Source organism: Urocitellus parryii, chromosome 3 (assembly GCF_045843805.1).
Source record: "Urocitellus parryii isolate mUroPar1 chromosome 3, mUroPar1.hap1, whole genome shotgun sequence".
NCBI classification, from domain to species: Eukaryota; Metazoa; Chordata; class Mammalia; order Rodentia; family Sciuridae; genus Urocitellus; species Urocitellus parryii.
Genome location: NC_135533.1, coordinates 49101069 through 49122873, shown reverse-complemented (window position 1 = coordinate 49122873; position 21805 = coordinate 49101069). Strand labels below are relative to the sequence as shown.

Genomic DNA, 21805 nt, shown 5'->3' with positions numbered 1-21805 from the left:
AAACTATTGATGGAAGATGACCTAAAGTTCAAGAATTTTTATACATCTTAAGATTTGTTATTACAATTAGAAGAATAAGAAAACAAAATATGTACAATGGACAAGACAGAACTCAGTTTATGTTTCAGTATCTGAAAAATATTCAGATACAAATAAATGGAGAATGACACAAACAAATGGAGAATGGCTTCTTCTTACTGTTATAAACATAAGTTTAATATATCTCTTCTTAGGTATAACTGGAAATTTCCTAGTTTTATATCATGTTCTGGATTTATATACATATGTAATTTGTAATATAGAGTTTTTACACTAAAGACATGCTTTTTTCAATGTAGTCTCTCAGTTCTGAAGTTTTATTCTTAATACTGCTAACCCATTTGTTATCTTGTGTTTAATTATACAGCTTATTTATATAAGCTGAGATAAACAATGATTTTTAAGTCCCACTAAAAAAAAAAAAAATCTTCTATGTGATTTTGTTAGTGTTTTCCTGGGCCATGAAGTGGGACATTATTCTTTTCTATGGTTGTAGAAGTTCAGGGTCAAAGGAGGTATTAGTCTAAAACATATATTCAATAAGCATGAAATCAATTTAGGTTAAGCAGTTTTCCATTTTATAGAAGTGATTCCTGTTTTTAAATAATGATTTGTATAACATTCTGGGTTATAGATATTTCATAATTAAATAACAAACTTTTTTTCATATATAGGACACCATTGCATTGGCTAGGTTTATTGTTTTGTCAGCATCTACAAGCAGAGATACTAAATGTTGCATATTTTTGAAAGCATTTGAAAACTTCAAATCAATTGTTTATGTAAGTATGCAACTTTTGTTTTCTAACCATATATATTGTAGCTTCACTGAGCTGAAGTAATGGGATGGAGATGTTATTTTTGGAAATCAGTAGATAAATTTAGTTTGACTGAATTGTTTTAGTGGTATAGAAAGCTCAAATTTCAGTTCTGAAGTTTCAGTGATTGAATCTGCTGAAACAAACAGATTAATAGGAGGAAAAAATGTACAAATTTATTAATGTGAATGTATTTACAGGAGCCATACAAAATAAGATATGTAAGCTGTTTGAGACTTAAAAACCTCTATAGGAGAGAGGGAGGGAGGAGAGCTATCTGCAATTTTAGGGGAGTATAAAAGGATTTTTATGGAGGGAGAATGTCTGGAGAGGAGACAGTGAATTAATACAAATATATTTTGGGTTCTTAATGTAATATTTGATTTTTAATCTCTTCCTCTATGATTTGAGTTTAATCTTCCATGGCTAATGAAATTATAATACCAAGATCTGAAGGTAATTATGTTCTTTTTTGGGAGGTCTAGTCTTTGAGTAAATAAGGAAACTAACTTCAGAGAAAACTCTTCCAAGCATTTGCTGTTTCTTACCAAATATCTTTGGTAAGATGATATTTTAGTTATTTTAGAATACATAACACCTACTACATCCACATGTACATGCACAGATACACACATATTTATATCTACTTTTTAGTCGATCTACTTTATATTTTGATTTTGAATTAGTCTACCTTACAGTTTGATTTTGAAATAGCCTCTCAGCTTGAGGTCCAAAGTTGTATATTTTGGAGTGTCATTTTCTGAGCTTCAACAATTGACTATTTCAAGTTTAAGAAAAATCAAAATGTTTAGAATGACTCTGAAAAAGGAAGGTCTTGTGTGAATACAGTCATGCATTTCTTAATGATGGTCGTATGTTCTGAGAAATGCATCATTAGGTGATTTTATGGTTGTATAAACATCCTAGAATGTACTTTTCACAAGCTCAAATGGCTGATATGTCACAAGGCTGTGTTACATGACCACCATCATATATGCAGTCCATTGTTGACTTAAATATCCTGATCAACATATTATTGCATTTAAAATGAAACTTAGAAAACTTCATAGACATTCAAGACCTCATCCTCTTCTTTGTAATTATCCCATTAGGTACTTCTGATAGTTGACCTGATTTCATTTTAAATTAATTAGTTAAAACATTTTCTCCTGGGTTAGTCTTTGTGACAGTGACTTCTTACTCTTGACCTCCTTTCTCCTTCACATGCTGGAAAACTACTTCTTTGATCAAAATCATATGTTGACCAAGTCATACAACTGTTTGATTGTTTTCTCTTAGTGTGTACAGAGGCAACTCAAGGGCTATGGGTGGCCTTATTTGATATTATAATAAATAAATTAGGTTGAATATGGGTTAGATTTCAGGTAAAGTGATCTCTACTACATTTCCTTTATTTTATTTTGTTTTTCTGTAAAGTCCAGGGTTCTGTGCAGAAGTTTTGAACACTAATTCTGATTTTCCACTTCCTTTGAACTGAGGATTGTATGCTCTTTTATATTTTTTCCTGAGGACTAAATACTGATATACTTCAAATTTGAGTGTTTTAATGAAAATTTTAATACATTTTACTCTTTCTTTTTGTAGTACCACAGACTGAACCCAGGGGTGCTTAGCTACTGAGCCACATTCCCAGGCTTTAACATTTTTTTTAAATTTTGAGACAGGGCCTTGTTAAGTTGCTTAAGGCCTCACTAAGTTGCTAAGGATGTTTTGAACTTGTGATCTCACTGCCTTAGCCTCCTGTGCTGCTGGGTATATAAGGCATGAGCCACCTTGCCCAGCACATTTTATTCTTAATATATAATCTATAACTTCTTGTCATTTTAGTGAGTTTGAATATTATACTGTTAAGTATTAGTTTTACCACAGTTTAATGTCTGTGATGACACTAGAGGTAGTTTGCATACAACTAAACCCTCTCTCTTTTTTCAGGTTTATGTCAAATCTGTGAGAGATTTTTCTACAGAACCAATGTCTTTGGTAAGATAATATTTTAGTTATTTTAGAATACATAATACCTACTACATCCACATAGACACACACACATATTTATATCTGCTTTTTAGTCCATCTACTTTATATTTTGATTTTGAATTAGTCTACCTTACTGTCTTGATTTTGAAATAGTATCAGAAAATGAAGTCCCTTTTTTTATATCTGATAGCATTCTATTTGCTAACATATTTACTTAGTAATTAATATCTGCTTATTCTATTATCTGGATATCTGCTGATACTTTGTATAAGGTATACATACACAAGAAAATTTAATTTAAAAAGATTTTTACTATATGAAGACAATGAGATTTTTGATAATTTTAATTATAGGAAGAATCATGTTTTGTTTTTCATCAAGTTATGTATGAACAGATTATTATGTGCTGAATTATTATTTGATAAATTATATAATTTTAAGTAAAGAATTTCTTTGTATTTGTGATACATTTTGCTTTTTCTTTTTATACCATATTTTCACTCTTATAAAATTTTGTTATAGCGGTAGGAAGGTTCCCATTTTAATAGGTAGGCTATTTATGGCTGAGTGAAACTGGAAAGGTAGTATATTGTTAAAATTTAATTTAAAATTCATGATATGCCTATATTTTTAAACCTTCAGTTAACAGAGAATAATAAAGCTTCAGGCAAATAGAGAATAGAGACTTTTTTCCTTTAAAAAAAAATATGAGACACAGGTTTTGAATTTGTGTGTGTGTGTGTGTGTGTGTGTGTGTGTGTGTTCGCGCAGGCGCATGCACACGCGATGGGGATTGACCCCAGGGCCTTGTGCATAGTAGGCAAGCACTCTACCAACCGAGCCATATCAATAGTAATATAATTAAAATTCGTTTTTTGGGGAAACTAACAATAGGAGGGTAGATGTGCTTTTTAGAATGTGAAGTAGCCCTGGCATTTGTATTTCCTAAAATTGTTATAGATTAGTCAACTTTAATTATTTGGTACATCTTTGAGCCTGCAAATAAAAAGGAAATAAGAGGAATATCTCTAAAATAGTTTTCCAAAAAGCTCATGCCTCTTAAATAAATCAAGTACAGATTTATTGAACTTTATTTTCCTGAGTTTAGTGCTCATTTTCACATTTTTAAACTGAGTATTGGACTTTGCAGTTGTATTAGCAAAGCATCCAGTTATTGTTGGTGAGGTTTTTACTATTTTCCTAAGAGGATTTTGTAGTTTTCATCAGAATGTATTATTTAATGTCTAATGTATCATTGGACCAGTAATCTTTTAGAATTTAGGAAATAAGAGTGTATTGTTTTACAGTAATGGTAGGATTACCCTTTTCAAGTAACACCAAACAATTATTTCATCTTATATTGTCTTCAAGATTTAAAAACATTTGGCCCAGTTCTATGATCTAAAGGCTCAGCATATAAACTAACCCCTATATTCCTATTCAACCTTGTATAATTCAGCCATATGTTTGACAGTGATTTGTTTTCTCTACTTAGAACTCTTTTTCTTTTTTACTTTTTTTTTAATTGATTTTATTTTTTTTTAATACACTACAGCGGAATGTATTACAATTCTTATTACACATATAGAGCACAATTTTTCATATCTTTGTATAACGTATGTTCATGCTAATTCATGTCTTTATACATGCACTTGGTTTTTTTTGCATTATAATTCTTATATATATATATATATCACAATTTTTCATATCTCTGTTTGTATATAAAGTAGGTTGACACCCAATTCATGTCTTCATACATGTACTTTGGATTACTTAGCTCATTCCCAACTTCTGTTCTTTGCTTAATTGGCTCCTTCCTGTAAATATCTTTTCAAAGGGATTTTCTAAACACACACTCTGCTGCTTAGGAACATTTGAACCTCTCAAAGGGACTTCCTCAGACTACTCTAATTTGCACTAGTCATATTTAAATTTCTTAGCAACCACAATGTTGTGGAATATTTTTATTCTCACAAAAGGATCTGTTGGAAAGTGATGATGTAGTTTTTTGCAATTATTTATAGAATAATGTGTCCAAAGGCATTGCCATAACAAGTACTATATCCTATTATCAGCCTAGAAGTTGGTAGCTTGCTGTAAATATTATATGTTTATTGTTATCAATATTAGAAATATCATTTGTGTCAATTTTGTCAAACTATTTTCGAATCTCTAATTATGTAATGTTATAGCCAATTTCTTGTGTTGTTCTCTCTTTGTTGTCCTTCCACATTTACATTAGTTATCCCCTTCAGAAAACCTTTGCTTATCATTCTTCTTTCCTAACCACACCACATCCCTCCCAACATACGTTTGTTTCTTAAAATAACATTGATTTGGGTGTCTCCACTATAATCATTTCTTATGGAATGTCATATTTTATTGTCTGCAATGGAGACAGATTTTTCAGGTAAGTTTTATTGGGAATTATTATGTAAGTTTATTTGTTGTCTTTCCAAATACATATTCTCTTAAGAGGACATTAACTGCCAGGTGCAGTGGTGCACATCCATAATCCCAGGGTTTTGGGAGGCTGAAGCAGGATGATCCCAACGTTGAGGCCAGCCTGAGCAACTTAGCAGGTCCTTAAACTACTTGGTGAGATCCTATCTTAAAAAAAGAAAAGAAAAAAAAAAAAAGGTGCAGTGACTCATGTTTGTAATCCCAGTGGCTCTCGAGACTTGAGGCAGGAGAATCGGGAGTTTTAAAGCCAGCCTCAGCAATGGTGAGGCCCTAAGTAACTCAGTGAGACCCTGTCTCTAAATAAAATATAAAATAGGGCTGGGGATGTGACTCAGTGGTCAGATACCCCTGAGTCAGTCCCCAGTACCAAAAAAAAAAAACCACTAGTTCCAGGGATGTAGCTCAGTGATTTAGAGCCCCTGTGGTCAGTCCCCCATGCCAAAAAAAGTACATTAACCAAACTTATATGAGAATATTAGCAGAAACATCAATTTATAAATATATTATTTAAAAACACAGCTTACTTGCTACATCCACATGTACTGTCTGATTACCTGGAAAGCCAAATTTATAATTCATAAGTTGATTTTTCATCATGAATTAGCAAGTACAGTAACTGGGATGATCCATTTAGCTATGCTAGCATTCTTTCCTCATCTCTGCATTAGGCTGACTTGTTAAGATAGAATATTATGTCCAGTCATTTTGTCAACCAAGGCACATGTCTTCTTTCTGTTTATTTTGCTGACCTGTGTTCTTTCAACATGATGAGCTACAGCTTTCTTTTATGTTAAAAGTTTAATGCAGCTTCTAAGCCCTACTCTTCCATGTGTGATTCAAGGAATCATCTTCCTTGGAAAAAATGAATTCATTTGTTTTTATTTGAGTTTTAAAATTTTCCCTTTCAGAGTGATGGATAATCGATTTTCTGTTGAGGTAGAGGCAGGTGGATGACGGCACCACCCAGCTGAAACCTTTTAGAATTGGACCTTGCAGTCATATCAACATTTAGCATCCTTCTTGATGTGCATAGTCTCCTAAATGACTTTTTTCTTTTTTTTTTTTTTTTTACCACACTTATGTAGTTATTTCAGTAAATCTTTTGGATAAAAGAAAGAGAAATTATACCATAAGTGTTAAAGTGATATAAAGTTACAAGCCAAATCCAAAATTTCATAGACTTCATTTTAAAAAAAATTTTTCTGATAACTGTTTTGTTGTGCTTTTTTATTAGTGTGTTGTAGTTATACATAATATTTGGTTTTATTTTGACCTAATCATACAATTGTGAAATATAATTTGCTTCCCTTCAGTCCTTAATCTTTTCCTCCCTTCTCCTACCCTGTTTCCCTTTCTCTACTAGTCTTTCTTCTAGTTGTTTATGGTTTTTAAAATTGTGCTTTATAGATATACATAAACTGTGGATTTTACATTTCATTTATGACTTCATTGCCAGATAAGTTGGGAAAGTATTAATGTAAAAATGGCTAAAATGATTGAATTACTGACAGCCCCCCCCCCCAGAGCCTTTAGTACTTTTGGGAATACGTTTTCCCTAAACTTATAAGATACAGAATTCTTTATTGATAGAACCAGTATTCTTACCACTCTTTCAGGACTTTAAGAAAAGTCTCATTATAATTGATTATTCCTTTCCTTTTGAGGGGAGGGAGGATACTGGATTCAAGTCCAGGGACTTGTCTGTACTAAGCACTCGCTCTACCATGGAGCTGCATCCCCAGCCTTATGCGTCATATCTCTTTAGTAAAACTCTTTTTCTTTAACTTAGAAGATATGCATATTTTAAGAGTTTCTTATTTCCTATATTGTTTCAGTTTATACATTAGTTACTGATACTTTAATGTACTCTTTTCTACTTTATTATTGAAGAAGTATAATGTTTAAACAAGTTATTTTGAAGAAAACTAGTTGATTTATATAGTAAATTTTATAAACTGCACATTGCCTTTTTTGAAGTTGTCTTCTTTTCGATTCTTGAAGGGTAATATACAGTTATGTAGATTTGCTCATTTATAACTGATATGATTCTAAAAAGTAAATAATAATGTAATCACTGTATTTTCTTTCTTCAGGTTCCAGCAACAAATTATATATATACACCCCTTAATCAACTTAAAGGTGGTACAATTGTCAATGTCTATGGTGTTGTGAAATTCTTTAAGCCCCCATATCTAAGCAAAGGAACTGGTAAGTATTAAAATTGGTGCACCTTCTATATAGTGTAGTTTATTTTTTTCCCCTCCTGGAGCTGGGGATGACCTAAGGGCTTTAACACTGAAGTACATCGCCAGTCCTGGTGGGCTTTTTATGTACTAGAACTGTATATTGGTTACAAGAATTAGGCTCCTTCAGTAACCTGAGTCTTTGAAGAGAATCTTAATTCTGATTTATAATTGCCAAATAACATTGATGCATGTTCTTCAGCAATTTTAACTTATGAAATAAAAATGTATTTAGATTCAGGAGTCTAGTTTAAGACAGAATAAATTTTTAAAAGGATGCCAAACAGTAACATGAAAGCATAAGTAAGTATAAAATTTGCTGGTAAAGGGAAGTATGTAAACAGATAACAGAATATTACAGTATTTTGGCAGTACTATTACAGCATAAATGACTTTAATTCTGATATATAAGTTGAAAATTCTATGTGTAAGAAATAACTGTAGCTGTATAAATATGTTAACAGATACACAATATACAGAGATGTAAATTATAACACCAATAACATAAAAATTGTTGGGAGAAGAAGTAAAAGTGTAGAAGTTTTTATTTAGCATAAATTGTTATAAGATTAAAATAGATTGTTATGATATAAGTAAACCCTGTGATGAGGACAAAAATAGAACCTTTGAAAAATGTACAAAAGAAAATGAGAGAGGAATTAGAAATTAATGAGTTTTGTCATTATGTAAACTCAGCCAAACATAAAGGAAGATAGCAAGAGAGGAAAATTAAAAAAAAAAAGCAGTACAAAAGAGAGACTTGCAGTACTCAGAAAAGAACTAAATAAATGACCATATATCTTCCCAGTCACTAACAACTGACATTGTAAATGGATTAAATTCTGTAATCAAAAGACATAGATTATTGTGTGGAAACAAACAAGAAGATATCCAAAGAGAGCACAGATGGTACACTTATATCAGACAAAATAGACTTGAGGTCAAAAACTCTTACAACAGAAAAAGGACATCATATAATGATAAAAGGATCAATTCACTGGGAAAATATAATAATTATATATGCAGCCAACATCAGCACTCCTAGTATATGAAACAAATATTGTGGATATATATGAAGAAAGAAATAGGTAGCCATAATTATAGCAGGAAATTTCAGTAGACCACTTTAAATAATAGATGGAATATCCAGACAGAAGATATAAATAAAGCAGAAAAATTTAACAACACTATAGACCAAATGGACTTAATAGACATACACAGAACATTCTTTCTTTTTTTGTACCAGGGATTGAACCCAGGGGCACTTAACTGTTAAGTCACATCCTCAGCCCTGCCCCAACCCTCCCCCCCTTTTTTTTTGAGATGGGGTCTCAGTGTTGCAGCTGGCTTTGAACTTCTGATCCTCCATCTGAGCCTCCTAAGCAGCAGGGGTTACATGCATGCGCCTGTGTGTCTAGCAGAACATTTATTGTAACTAGAGACTAATAACAGTATCTTCTCAAATATACACAGAACATTTGCAAGGGTAGGCCACGCGTTAGGTCACTAAATTACTCGGCAAATTTAAGATTAAATACATACCAAGTTTTATGTCCAACTACAATGGAATGAAACTAGAAATCAGTAACAGGAGGAAAATTAGGAAATTCACTAAATGTGGGCATATTAAATAATATCCCTTAACCAGTGAGTCAAAGGAAAAATCAAAATGGAAATTAGAAAATAGAGACAAAAATGAAAGTACAACACACAAAAACTTAGAAGATGCAGCAAAGGCAATTCTGAGAGACCTGTGTAGCAATAAGTACCCATGTTAAAAAAAGGAGAAAGAGCACAAATAAACAACCTAATTTACAAAGAATTAGAGAAAGAAATAATCCCAAAGTATGCAGTAGGGATTAAGTAAACAAGATCAGAGTAAAAATAAATGAAATAAAGAATAGTAAAACATTGAGAGAAAAAGCTTTTTTTTGAAAAGACAAACAAAATTGACAGTTTTAGCTACACTAAGAAAAAAAATTCAAAATCAGAATTGAAAGGGAAATATTATAAATGATGCCACAGAAAACAAAGGATACTGAGAAAACAGTGGGTGATTTTCTGGAAACATAAGAATGAAAAAGTGGAAAACTTATAAGCTGTTGAGTCATTCATCAAAAAGTTTCCCCCCAAAAAGAAAGAAGCTCAAAACCAGATAATGTTACTAGTGAATTTGGCCAAATATTTAAAGAGGAATTTGTGCCAATCCTCAAAACTCTTCAAAAAAGCTGAAAAGAAAGAAACATTCCCAAATTAATTTTATGAATATAGCATTATTATAATACCAAAATCAAAGACTGAAAAAATAGAAATCTACATGTCAGTATCCATAATGAAAATTGATGTGGACATCCTTAACAAAATACTAGTGAACTGTATGTTCATGTCATGGTGTGTCATGACACGCCATGACCAAATGAAGTTTATTCTTGGGATGCAATGATATTTCAATGTATGAAATCAATCATTTTATCACATCATCATAATAGAATGAAGTATAAAAATCATACCATCTCAAGAGATGCAAATAAAGCATTTGACAAAATTCAGTACTTTTATGAACAAAATATTCATCCTAGATATAAGAGAATATTACCTCAACTTAATATAAGACTATGTATAAAAGCCCTTATTTTATATAACACTTGACATTTAAACTGATAGCTTTTTCTCTAGTATCAGGAAAAAGGCAAAGTACCCACATTCTTCACTTCTGTTCAACATAGAAGTCCTACCTAGAGCAGTTAGGCCAGAAAAAGAAATAAGGCATCCTAATCAGAAAGGAAGAAATAAAATTGTCTTAGTTTGCAGAGGGCATGATTATGTAAATAGAAAGCATCCCTGACACACTCACACACAAATATATGTAAGAAGTAATAAATGAGTTCAGAAAAGTTTGCAAGATTAAAAATTAGCAAATGAAAATCAGTTGCATTTCTAGATACTAACAATAAATAATTTCAAATAGAAATGAAACAATCCCATTTACAATAGCATCAAAAACTAGAAAATGGTTAGGAATATGTAACCAAGGAAGTAAAAGATTTGCTCACTGAAAACTATAAAATATTGCTGGAAGAAATTAAAGAAGATACAAACAAATGGAATGATATTATGTGTTCATGGTTGGAAGACTTTAATATATTGTTAAAAGGTCTGTACTACTCATAGTGATGTACAGATTTATTATAGTCTCTATAAAAATCCCAGAATTCATATGGAACCCCAGAGAATCCCAGATTGCCAGAAACAGTCTTGAGATAGAAAAATCTGGAGGCTTCTCATTTCCTGGCTCCAAAATGTATTATAAAACTACAGAAATTAAAACCTTATGATACTAGCATAAGACAGATGTACATCAGTGAAACAAAATAGCCCAGAAATAAACCTATGCATATGGTCAACTGATCATCAATAAGATTGCCAAGAATATACAACAGAGAAAGGATAGTCTCTTTAACAAGTGTTACTGGGAAAACCTGGTAACCATAGGGAAAAGAATGGAATCAGATTATTCTCTTATACAAAAATCAACTCAAAGTGGGTTAAAGATTTTAACATACAACCTGAAACTGTGAAACTTCTATACTAAAACACAGGAAAAAAATGGTTTCTTACATATAACACCAAAAGCACAGTTGACAAAACCAAAAATAGACAAGTAGAAATATATCAAATTAGGAAGTCTCCACTCACTGAAGGAAACAATAGAGTGAATTGATGATGATCTGTAGGAATCCAAGCTGTTGAACCAACCTAGATGCCCTTCAACAGATGAATGGAAAAAGAAAATATGGTACACATACACATTGGAGTATTATTTAGCCATTAAAAAGTATGAAATTATGGCATTTGCCAGTAAATGGATGGAACTGGAGAATATTATGCTAAGCAAAATAAGCCAATCCTGAAAACCAAAGGCTGAATGTTTTCTCTGATATTCAGATGCTAACTCACAATAAGTGGTGGAGGAGGGAATAATAGAATTTAACTGGATTAGATAAAGGAGAATGAAGGGAAGGGAGCAGGGTGGGAAATGGGAAAGACTATAGAATGAATTGGACATAACTTTCCTATATTCTTCCATGAATACAAAAACCAGTCTAACTCCACCTTATGTACAACCACAAAAATGGGAAGTTATGCTCCATGTATTTATGGTATGTCAAAATGCATTCTTCTGTCCTTTATAACGAAAAAGAAAACAAAAAAATTTTAAAAACTGGTCCATTTCCAAAAATCAAAAAAAGTAGCAAATGTTGGTGAGGGTATGGAAAAATTGAAATTATATGCTATGTGAGACTGAAATGGTGTAACCATTCTAGAAAATACATTTTCTTAAAAATCGAACTGACCTTATGATCCACCATCCCTTTTCTATATATTTATCCAAAATAATTGAAATCAGAATTCCTAAGATATGTGAACTCCCATGGCTGTTCATTGCATAATGATTCACCCTAAATAAGTTGTGGAAGCAATTTAAATATCCATCAAGGGATGAATAACGAAGATTGGCATGTACATACAGTGGAATACTGTTCAGCTTGCAAAAAAAGAAAGACTATCATGCAACAATATAGGTAAACCTTGAAGGTAATATGCTAACTGAAACAAGTCAACCACAGAACAACAAATTCCACATGATTTTATTTCTTTGTATGAGGTATCTCAGGTAGTCACACTCATAAATAGGAATTAAAATGGTAGTTGCCAGGAGCAGAGGAGAGAGAAAGTTGGGAGTTGCGGTTCAGTGGATATAAAGCTTCAGTTAGCAAGACAAAAAGTTTTAGAGATCTATTGTACAATATTGTGCTTACAGTACAACATCACATTGTTAAAAGGTTACATCTCATGTATTTTTTACCCTTACAACTTCTCTTGAAGAAAAGAAGTAATGAAGAAATTAGAAGGCTGAGTTTTTTATCCACATACTTGGGTAATTCTCAAGTTAAAAAGCCAACCAATGAATTGCCATATGATAATGTAAGGCCTTAAGCATCAATGACAGCATCAACAAAATAACATGTAAGATAGTACGTCAAAACCATGAATTTCTGTTTATTGTGAGATAATAAAAAGTGAGTAGGAGAAAACACAGTTCACCTGTTTAATTCAATTCAACTAAATTTAATATTATTGTATTTAACCTATTCCAAAACACCATTATTAGTTAATGACACTGTTTTGTGTTTTATTAAGAACAGAATATTACCAGTTAATCTAGGCTATTTTTTTTAAGAGGAACATATATTTCTGGGATATTAAAAATAGGAAAGTGGATGTTGTTGATAAAATACTATCTATATATTGTATTCCAGGACCTGAGGTCATTCTGAGAACATAAAAAGATATTCCCATTGAGTTTATATTACAAAGCCTTTTTATTTATAATGATAAATATATGCAAATTATGTTTTCGAGGTTGCTCTGAAGGTGTGGTCTTGAGTGGGTAGTATGGGGGGAAAATCTCATTTTCATGTGCTCAGCATATATATTTTTATAATTTTTTAAAGCTGTAGATGGATACAATATCTTTTGTGGGTTTTTTCCCTTTTTTTTTAATGTGATGCTGAGGCTCAAACCCATTGCCTCACACATGCTAAGTGAGTACTCTGCCACAGAGCCACAACCCCAGCCCTGCTCAGCATTATATCATTAATGTACATTTTTTACACTGTACAAAAGACATTTTGAAGACTAATAAATCTGGACATAATGTTGAAATAGACTTCAAGTCAAGCCTGAAAAAATCAGAGGACTGTTTTATGGAAAAATCTTTATGATACTTATTGTTTTAGAGGAAGGGAAATATTGAAGTAAAAGCAGAGCATTTTTTGTTCAAATTTATGTTTCAGATATTTTCATTCCAACTTCATTTTTTCTCAAAGTCTCCATGATCCCACCCCATCCAATGTATATACATATACTTTAACCTCATTAGTCTCCTTTTACCACCAAGGTTTTTCCTGAATTGTACATGTGCCCTTCTGGGCATTTCTGGATATAATGTGATCACCGTGTTCCTCTTCCAAATTCTCAGTTTTACCAGTTGATTTTGATTGACCTGGTATGCCTAGAAAAAAGCTCCATTACTGTTAATAATGTACATCTATGGTGGAAGAAGATATCATTTTAAAACTTCATTGTGTTGATATGTTGTTAATTCTTCTCTTAAAACTTTGGTAATAAATTGTTCAGCAAATACATCATTTTAGAAAATAACCTAAAAATGATAATGTAGAATAAAATGGTAGCTGGTTTAAAAAACACTGATAACTTTTAATTTTCATTTATTCGAGAATATACTCATAATTTCTTCTGATAATTTTATTGAATCACACACAAAAGTGAATGTCACATGTAACTATAATATTTATTGTATATGTGTATGTATCTTAATCAGATAGTTGAGGTGTGTTTACTAAGATATGTTTACTAAGGGATCCAGTCCCTTTGTAAAAAATTCATGGCTAGTGAAGAACTATCTGTTATTACAGATGGAATATGTTTCTTCTGAAATACTAAATTAAAATAAATGTCATCAATTTTGTCTCAGCAGTCATCGAAACTTTAAAATCCATCTTTTAGACATAGCAAGATGTCTTCACTACTTGTAAGACAGTAAAGGTATTAACTATCCATCTTGCAGTTTTAGTTACAGTTACATTTTTATTTTTGTTGACAGAACTCATCCTTCAACAGGAGTAAGTGCTGCAGGAGAGTCAGACAAATATCACTCATGTATGTTCAGGAGAGGATCAGCTTCATTAATGGTACCACAAAAAAATACTAAAAGAAATATATAGGAGCAGTGCATATCTTTGCCTTTTAAGAATACTACATAAAGCAATGTTGTTTCAGAAATGCAGAACCACAATCTCAATAACATCTGGATATACATACAACTAAATACAGGGAAATTACCTTCATGCAACTCAAATTTACATAGATGAAGAAAAGTGTATATTCTTTTATATATCACTAGCTATAATTGAGAATTACCCCTATATTTCATTAGTTTATAATTTGAATTGTTTTAATGAATCATAAAAGTTAGTACATTTTTCTCAATCTGTCTTAAAATTTTTCTTTTTTTCTCACTTGTAGGTTTGGGTTATGCCTAGGTGTTCACAGTGATAAAATAGTAAGAGACTGAGTTGTCAAGGAAGACATAATGTAATAGATTTGCTAATATGAGACATAATTAGTTGTATGATACATAACTGAAGGAAAAAGCAAAAATCTCTGGCAGTGAACATAGATAAATGCTAACAGGGGAAAGGCTTCTAAGAGATCTAGTATTTTAGTTGAACTTTCATAGGTGAATTGAATTTTGATAGATGAGGAAAAGGAGGACAATATTCCAAATTTTGGAGACAGTAGTCATAGTTGCCAGAGTTCTGTAATGAAAAAGTGAATTTTTCAATTTCAAAAGTCAACTGCTGAGGAAGTCGACTTAAATATAATTTGAAACAATAATAGGGAAGAGAGTTGGGAGGTAAAGGGAGGGAGAAGGAGAATTGGACTGAAGATGGAAGGAGACTCATTGTTATGCAGAATACATGTATGATGATGTGAGGGGGAAAAAGTGTGTCACATTAGATTGAGTAGAGAGAAGTGAAGGGAGGGGAGGGGAGGGAAAGGGGAAATAGGAAGGGCAGAAGAATAAAATAGACACTAGTATATACGTGACCAGTATGTATATATATGTGTGTGTGTGTGTGTGTGTGTGTGTGAGATTCTACAACCTATACATTCAGAAAAATGAGAAATTATACCCCATTTGATTCAAATGTATGATATGTCAAGATCATTGTAGTGTCTTGTGTAACTAATAAAAAAAAAAACATTGTATTGAAACCTAATTTTATGCTGTTGTAGCAGTCTTTTAGGGATCATTATTAAGAACCTGGGGTCAAAGTAAAACTATTTTTATATTTAATTTATGGTTTTCTAGATTTAATTTAAAATGTGATAAAACTGATTCATTCAGATTATATTTGCAATGTTGCAAATGCTTCATATGATGGGGCTGTCATACCTGATGTTAGGATTTTGAGACCTTACCATTAAGAATTCCTTTTACATTCATCTGCATTTTTGAGAGCTCCTTCTACTTTAGTAGAGTACTCCCCCTTGCCCCCACACACACTTTCTATATCATTAGTCAAGAAATCTAAAATATCTTTTCTTTTTTATATTTTGATTTGTTGTTTGCTGTTATTTCTGGAGCTACTAATGTACTAATGATATTAATGTCTTTCCTGTTGTATATGTTAAATATGCTTTTCACAATTATTGCCATTCATTGCTGGTAATTTTTGAGATACAGATATTTAAAATATGATGAAGTATTTTTTTTTCTGCATGCTTCTTTGGAAAGTCCATCCCCCTCTAAGATATGATGATCTAATGTTTTGTTGGTAATTGATCTGTTGTTTCAAAATCATTTACTAAATAACATGATATATAGATAACTTACATATCTGTACTGATTTGTGGAGTCTGTAATTAATTTTCTGATCCCAGCGTTTAACCTGTGATAATTTGTCAGTTAAAAAGAAGACTTTTCAGATGTTGACAAGTTTTTGTCATTGGCCAAAGTCTTTGCTGCAGTCTCTATAGGAACTTTTGGGGGGTGTTGGAGTTTTTAGGAATCTTTGTTTCAGTCTTGATTTTCTTTATGATTATATTATCCACTTGTGAATTTCAGGGTTTGTCTCTTTTCTTCGTTTATTATTTTAGTGGATTTTTGTGGCTTTTAGGAATATATTGAGAGTATTTACCATACATAGGCTGGTACATGGAATCTAATATATTTGAGACCAGAGTAAAGTTTATATAAAACTCATACCCTAAGTTCTGATTTTTTTTTCTTCTCTAAAATTAGGGTAGTATTAGCTTCTTAAGTAAATTACATATAAGATATACTAAAGGACAAATTCACACACAAACACAGTGTATCCATGAGGCATTGGTTCCAAGACCCACAAGGATACCAAAATTGGCAGATGGCTAAGTCCCTTATGTAAAATAATGAAGTACTACATATAACCTACATATATCCTTCCTTTAAATCATCTCCAGATTACTTATAATATTAATATAACATAAATGCGCAGTTCAAAGGTGTTATACTGCATTGTTCTGGGAAAAACAACAAAAAATGTCTGTATATATATTTTTTAGATATTTTTCTTAGGTATGTTTTGATTGGCTGTGAGTTGCAGCTCAGTATCACTGTTCAGCACCATGAAAGAGTATCAGGGAAGATAGTACTCACTTAGCAAAAGACAAAAATTGCTGGATGGTTTCTACTCAATATGTATCTCTTTGTATCATGATAAATTTAAAAAATTGTAATCTCAACCATTGTCAAGAGAGGACCACCCATTTTCTTTAACAGAAGCATTTTTATTCCGAAGTTGCATGATTATGCTATATATGTCTTATTCTGTTTGGGCTGCTGTAGCAAAATATTATAGACTGGGCAGCTTATACACAAGAGAAATTTATTTCTTACCATTCTTTTACCCCTTCCATTCCCTTCATTCCCCTTTGTCTAATCTACTGAGCAGTCTAGAATTTGCCTCTTCTTGACATTCCCTATAAACTTATTATTCAATATGTGGCTTTGGTACCTGCCTTCTTTCACATGGTCTGATTTTTTTCAAGATCAATATATTGTTGAAGCATGTATGTATCAGTTCAGCTCTTCAGATTTACAACGGTTCAACTTGGAATTTTTCGGTTTTCTTGCAGAAAATATGTCCTGCAAAGCAAAAAATGTTTTCTGTCTGGTGCTTTGTGACCCCCAAATTAGTTTAATGACAGACATTGCCTCCCAAATGCCATACAACATGAAATCAGTTGTAGGCACGATATAAGTGAATGTATTGTAATAAAGTTTTATATAACAACAGGCAGCTGCCTCATAGATCATAGTTTGCTGACCTTGTTCATGGCTATGATTTTCATCCAATTTAAAATGGATTTATTTATTTACCTTTTACTTTTTAAAATTTTTGTTCTTCTTAGTTATACATGACAATAGAGTATAATCTGACTTATTTATTACAAACATGGAGTACATCTTATTCTAATTAGTATCTCAGTCTTGTGGTTGTACATGATGTAGAGATTCACTGTGGTGTATTCATATATGTACGTAGGAAAGTTATGTCAGAATCATTACACTGTATTTTCTATTCTTTACCCTCTCCATTCCCTTCATTCTCCTTTGTCTAATCTATTGTAAACTGCTATTCTTCCCCTCCATGTAAAATGAATTTGGATGGTAGAGCACATGTTTCTATTTGCTCTCTCCTAAGTTATAGTTAAAATGTCAATTTCAAAAAAAAATCTTCCACCTATCTAGTCTATATCTGTATGTATTAAAATATATAGTACATATAATATTAATCATCTATAGTATGTATTTTGTAATATATAATATGTATCATACCATTTGCTTTCTGTTCTATCTTCAGTGCTCTTTTAAAGTACAATAAAATATGAAGTGAAATTATGTAACCTCACCCCAGCATAATAAAGAAATGTTCTTATTGTATAATAAGTTTCCTTATAAAAGAAATAGGATTATATATTATGTGGTCTTGATACAGTGATTTATCTTCATAGTTTGTACTTAAATATTTCCATAAGATACTTTTATTCAAATGGGAGAGTGTTGCTAAAATATTGATTGGTTTAAAAACAGAAGTACAGAAGTAGATAAAAAGGAGATGAAACAGCTTTCATAGAGGAGTTTTTTGCAGATTATATTATTTATGCATGCATGCTTCTTTGATTAAAGACCTTGCTTAGATGAAGTACTAACTTTCCCTTATAATAAAACTCCAAGGCAATTTATACTTAATCATGCTGAGGAAAATAGGTGAATTGCTCAATATTGCAGAGTAGAGTGCTTGTTTTGTCATTTTTTATCTTTTCAGATTTATATCAAGTTATGGGAAGTATTACCAAAGTGTTAAACCAGTTAAATACTTTGTCAGAAATCAAATTATAAAGTATTACTAAAGCATTAAAGTCAATATTTTCTCAACAGTTTAAACATATATATTATGAAGGCTATATTTAGGTAAAAACGTTGATTTGTTAAAGTTCTTTGCCCATCTTCCCTGGAGATGTTAACTATGAAGAAAGACCTAAATTACCTTTAGTTTGTATCTTCATTTAGGACAGAGTAGAAATAAGTCATAGTGAAAATAAACACTTGTATTGTTCTGTGAATTCTTTATTGAAAGTTGTGAAGTTGGTTTATTTTTTGAATACAATATTTCCTTGGAGCAATTAAAAAATCTATGTTAGCTTTTTTGCCTTGTTAGTATATTTATCCTAAATCTTAATCTAGATATTAGAGCTTCTTGGCTCTTGATTACCCCTTTGCTCTATGAGAATTGTCTTTGTCTCTTTGGCATTTTAATTAAGTTTAAGATTAAGGTAAGACAGGTTAATGGTTATTTTTCACTTTCCATCAGAAACTCTTGTGTCCCAAGTGAATTTTCTTTTCAGAATGGCATGTTCTTGTTAACTGTGAGAGTCTTCTCTGGAAAGAAACCATATTTAATAGTAACTAATCCAGTAGAAATTCAAGTCTAAATCTTTTTGTAATCCTTTGAATCTATACTTTCCATTTCATTTGCCAAACTTAATCTAAAGATTGGCACCGTATTTTGACAAAGTATTTTTAGATACTATATATTTTCTTTAGATAGATTCTAAGATCATATGTAGGTTTATTAGAGAACACTGTTATTATGTACACTAGAAGAAATACCGTCACTACTTTTCCTGCTACTACTGCTCAGCGCTCATTTATCATGCCAGGCACTCATTTATTCTAAGCACTGCACAAGTAATCACTTGTTTAATTCTAACAGTCCATTGAGGTGAATACTATGACTTACCCATTTTTTTCATATAAGAAAATTGAGGTATACAGAGACTGTGTTTGCCACTGGCTTTAGGGGGGATGAATTTTTACATGTGCCATGTGTTTGATTGATCAGCTACTATGTGTGATAAATGCAGTGAATTGAGAAGATTTGATGCTAAGTCTGGAAGCCTGTCTTTCTATGTCTTCTGATTAAAAGCTGTCTATTTCCCCTTTGATATTCTTCAGAAGTCTCCTGTTCTGAAAATATATTTTCTATTCTAATACATAAATTACTTTTGTATGATATTGGGCATTTGCACATAGCTAAATTATTTAAATTAGAAACTCTAACTCCTATCTGTCCTCTTCTTATCTGTAAAACCATGTAACTGATGCTTTTCATTCTGAATTCCCTCTATGATAGACTTAATTTCTGACCCTTTGGTTGAACTTGAATCATATCTAGAAATTTAATTTGAGGTCTTTTCTATTGCCTGACATTTTGAACTGCAGGGTTGTATCTAATATTTATAAAAACTTTTGTTTTTGCCACTTTTCTAAAATGTGAATATTTAAAGTAATACTCAGGGCTGGGGATGTGGCTCAAGCAGTAGCACGCTCGCCTGGCTTGTGCGGGGCGCTGGGTTTGATCCTCAGCACTACATAAAAAAAAAAATAAAATAAAGATGTGCCCACCGAAAACTAAAAAATAAATATTAAAAAATTCTCTCTCTCTCTCTAAAATAAATAAATAAAGTAAATGCTCAGCAAGACTCGGGGACCATCTTAATACTGACTGTTCATCAAGTTTAAATGTGTATTTCCATTTATTCTGGAAAATGTCATGTGCATCATTAATTCTGCCTTTACCATGATGAGTCATTACCTATATAGAGAATGTAAACTCTACAGTAGCAAATAGGGGCATAAAATATTATAAAAACTAAGATTTTAACATTAGTTTATAAAAATATAAAATCAGTACAAGGAAATCAATAAGGTAAACTTCATGGGAGGCAGGACCATGTCTCACTCACTTAGTACTCTATAAACTATGGTTACGTGTGACATAAAATAATGAGTGAATCTGCTATTCACTTTGCTTATGTACTAATTTTTTTTTAAATGGGGTCTGGAAAACTGTAAAGCAAAAGCTAAGGGATTACTACTACTGCAATACAAAATATTAACCAACAAAAATGATTTTAATGATGTAGGATAATGGAGGAGAATCCTGAAGGACATTTACATTTGGGGCAGATTTATTCAAACTGCAAGGGAAGTCATTCTGTTAAAATAGTATTTCAGGTGATTCAACTGTTGCATATCATCCACTCTCCCCCATCTCTTGTATTGAATTAAGAAAGTCATGTCTACGAATTCTTATTTACGTGTGTGTGTGTGTGTGTGTGTGTGTGTGTATGTGTATTTTGCTTTAAAGGAAGCTCTTACTCTATAGAAATATCTTTTTCCTTTCTTCCTTTCCTCCTTGCTTGCCTACTTCCCTTTCTTCCTTGAGCACATGATGAGTCTCTTTGGTTTACATTTGCCAAAAGTCACAGGTAGTAGTGCTTCCAAAGGAGAACACATGGGTCTAGTGAAAGTTAGGAACATGGACTTAGCGTGCTATTGGTAGAGGTGTGTGCTCCATCCAGGTAATAGAGTTGTTTAGGTAAAAGACATTTCAGGGTTTACAGCCAAGACTTGATTGAACTGAGGAGTGTCCTCTCTTGCATAAACCTAGATCCTCAGCCATCTTATTTATATACTCAGATTTCTGAGCATGCAGACATAATACTCTTTGCACACACAACTGTTGTGTGTGTACTTTGGGTATCCTTTGAGGTGTTTCTCTTTCTCCTAGCTGTCCAATCCCACACAGACCTTTAACCTGGCACAGTCACTTCTAGGGAAGTGGTGGTGAGGAAAGAATATGTCCATTTTATCACCCTTTCTGGGTGTGCATGTGAGATCAGATAGGAGTGCATATGGGTGAGTAGCCAAAACTGCTCTCCTGGAGTCAATAAAGTTTCTTTGTAAAATTGATGAGGATCATCAGTACTTTTGAAAAAGGGGAGTCTATTCAGTTTTTACAAAGCACTACAAAACTAGTGATGACCCTGTAAAGACTACTTAGATAATGGGCCTACATCAGTGTTTACCAAAATATTACCTAGAGTCTTTCAATCCATCAACTCATCTTTTGAAGGTTGGCATTTCCCAGCAACTCATCTTTTGAAGGTTGACATTTCCTGGGAGCAGGGGGACGGGGGTAAAACTTTTTTAGTCTTAAAATTTAGATTAAGCCTGATTTTTAAAAATCAAAATCCCCATATCCCCCCCCC

General features: G+C 32.1%; 1 protein-coding gene across 4 annotated transcripts in view; it reads left to right on the top strand.

Moving 5' to 3' along the window:
* Pot1 (protection of telomeres 1) overlaps positions 1-21805 on the top strand; it is a 95634-nt gene that overhangs the window by 27653 nt on the left and 46176 nt on the right. For 2 of the 4 annotated variants that reach the window (XM_026388731.2, XM_026388730.2), the window contains exons 5-7: positions 714-821; positions 2811-2858; positions 7409-7523. In XM_026388731.2, the coding sequence (XP_026244516.1) occupies positions 714-821; positions 2811-2858; positions 7409-7523 (271 nt within the window). Of the gene's footprint in view, positions 1-713; positions 822-2810; positions 2859-7408; positions 7524-14246; positions 14335-21805 lie in introns of those variants that run through there. The other 2 variants (XM_026388733.2, XM_026388734.2) reach the window with 2 other exon arrangements.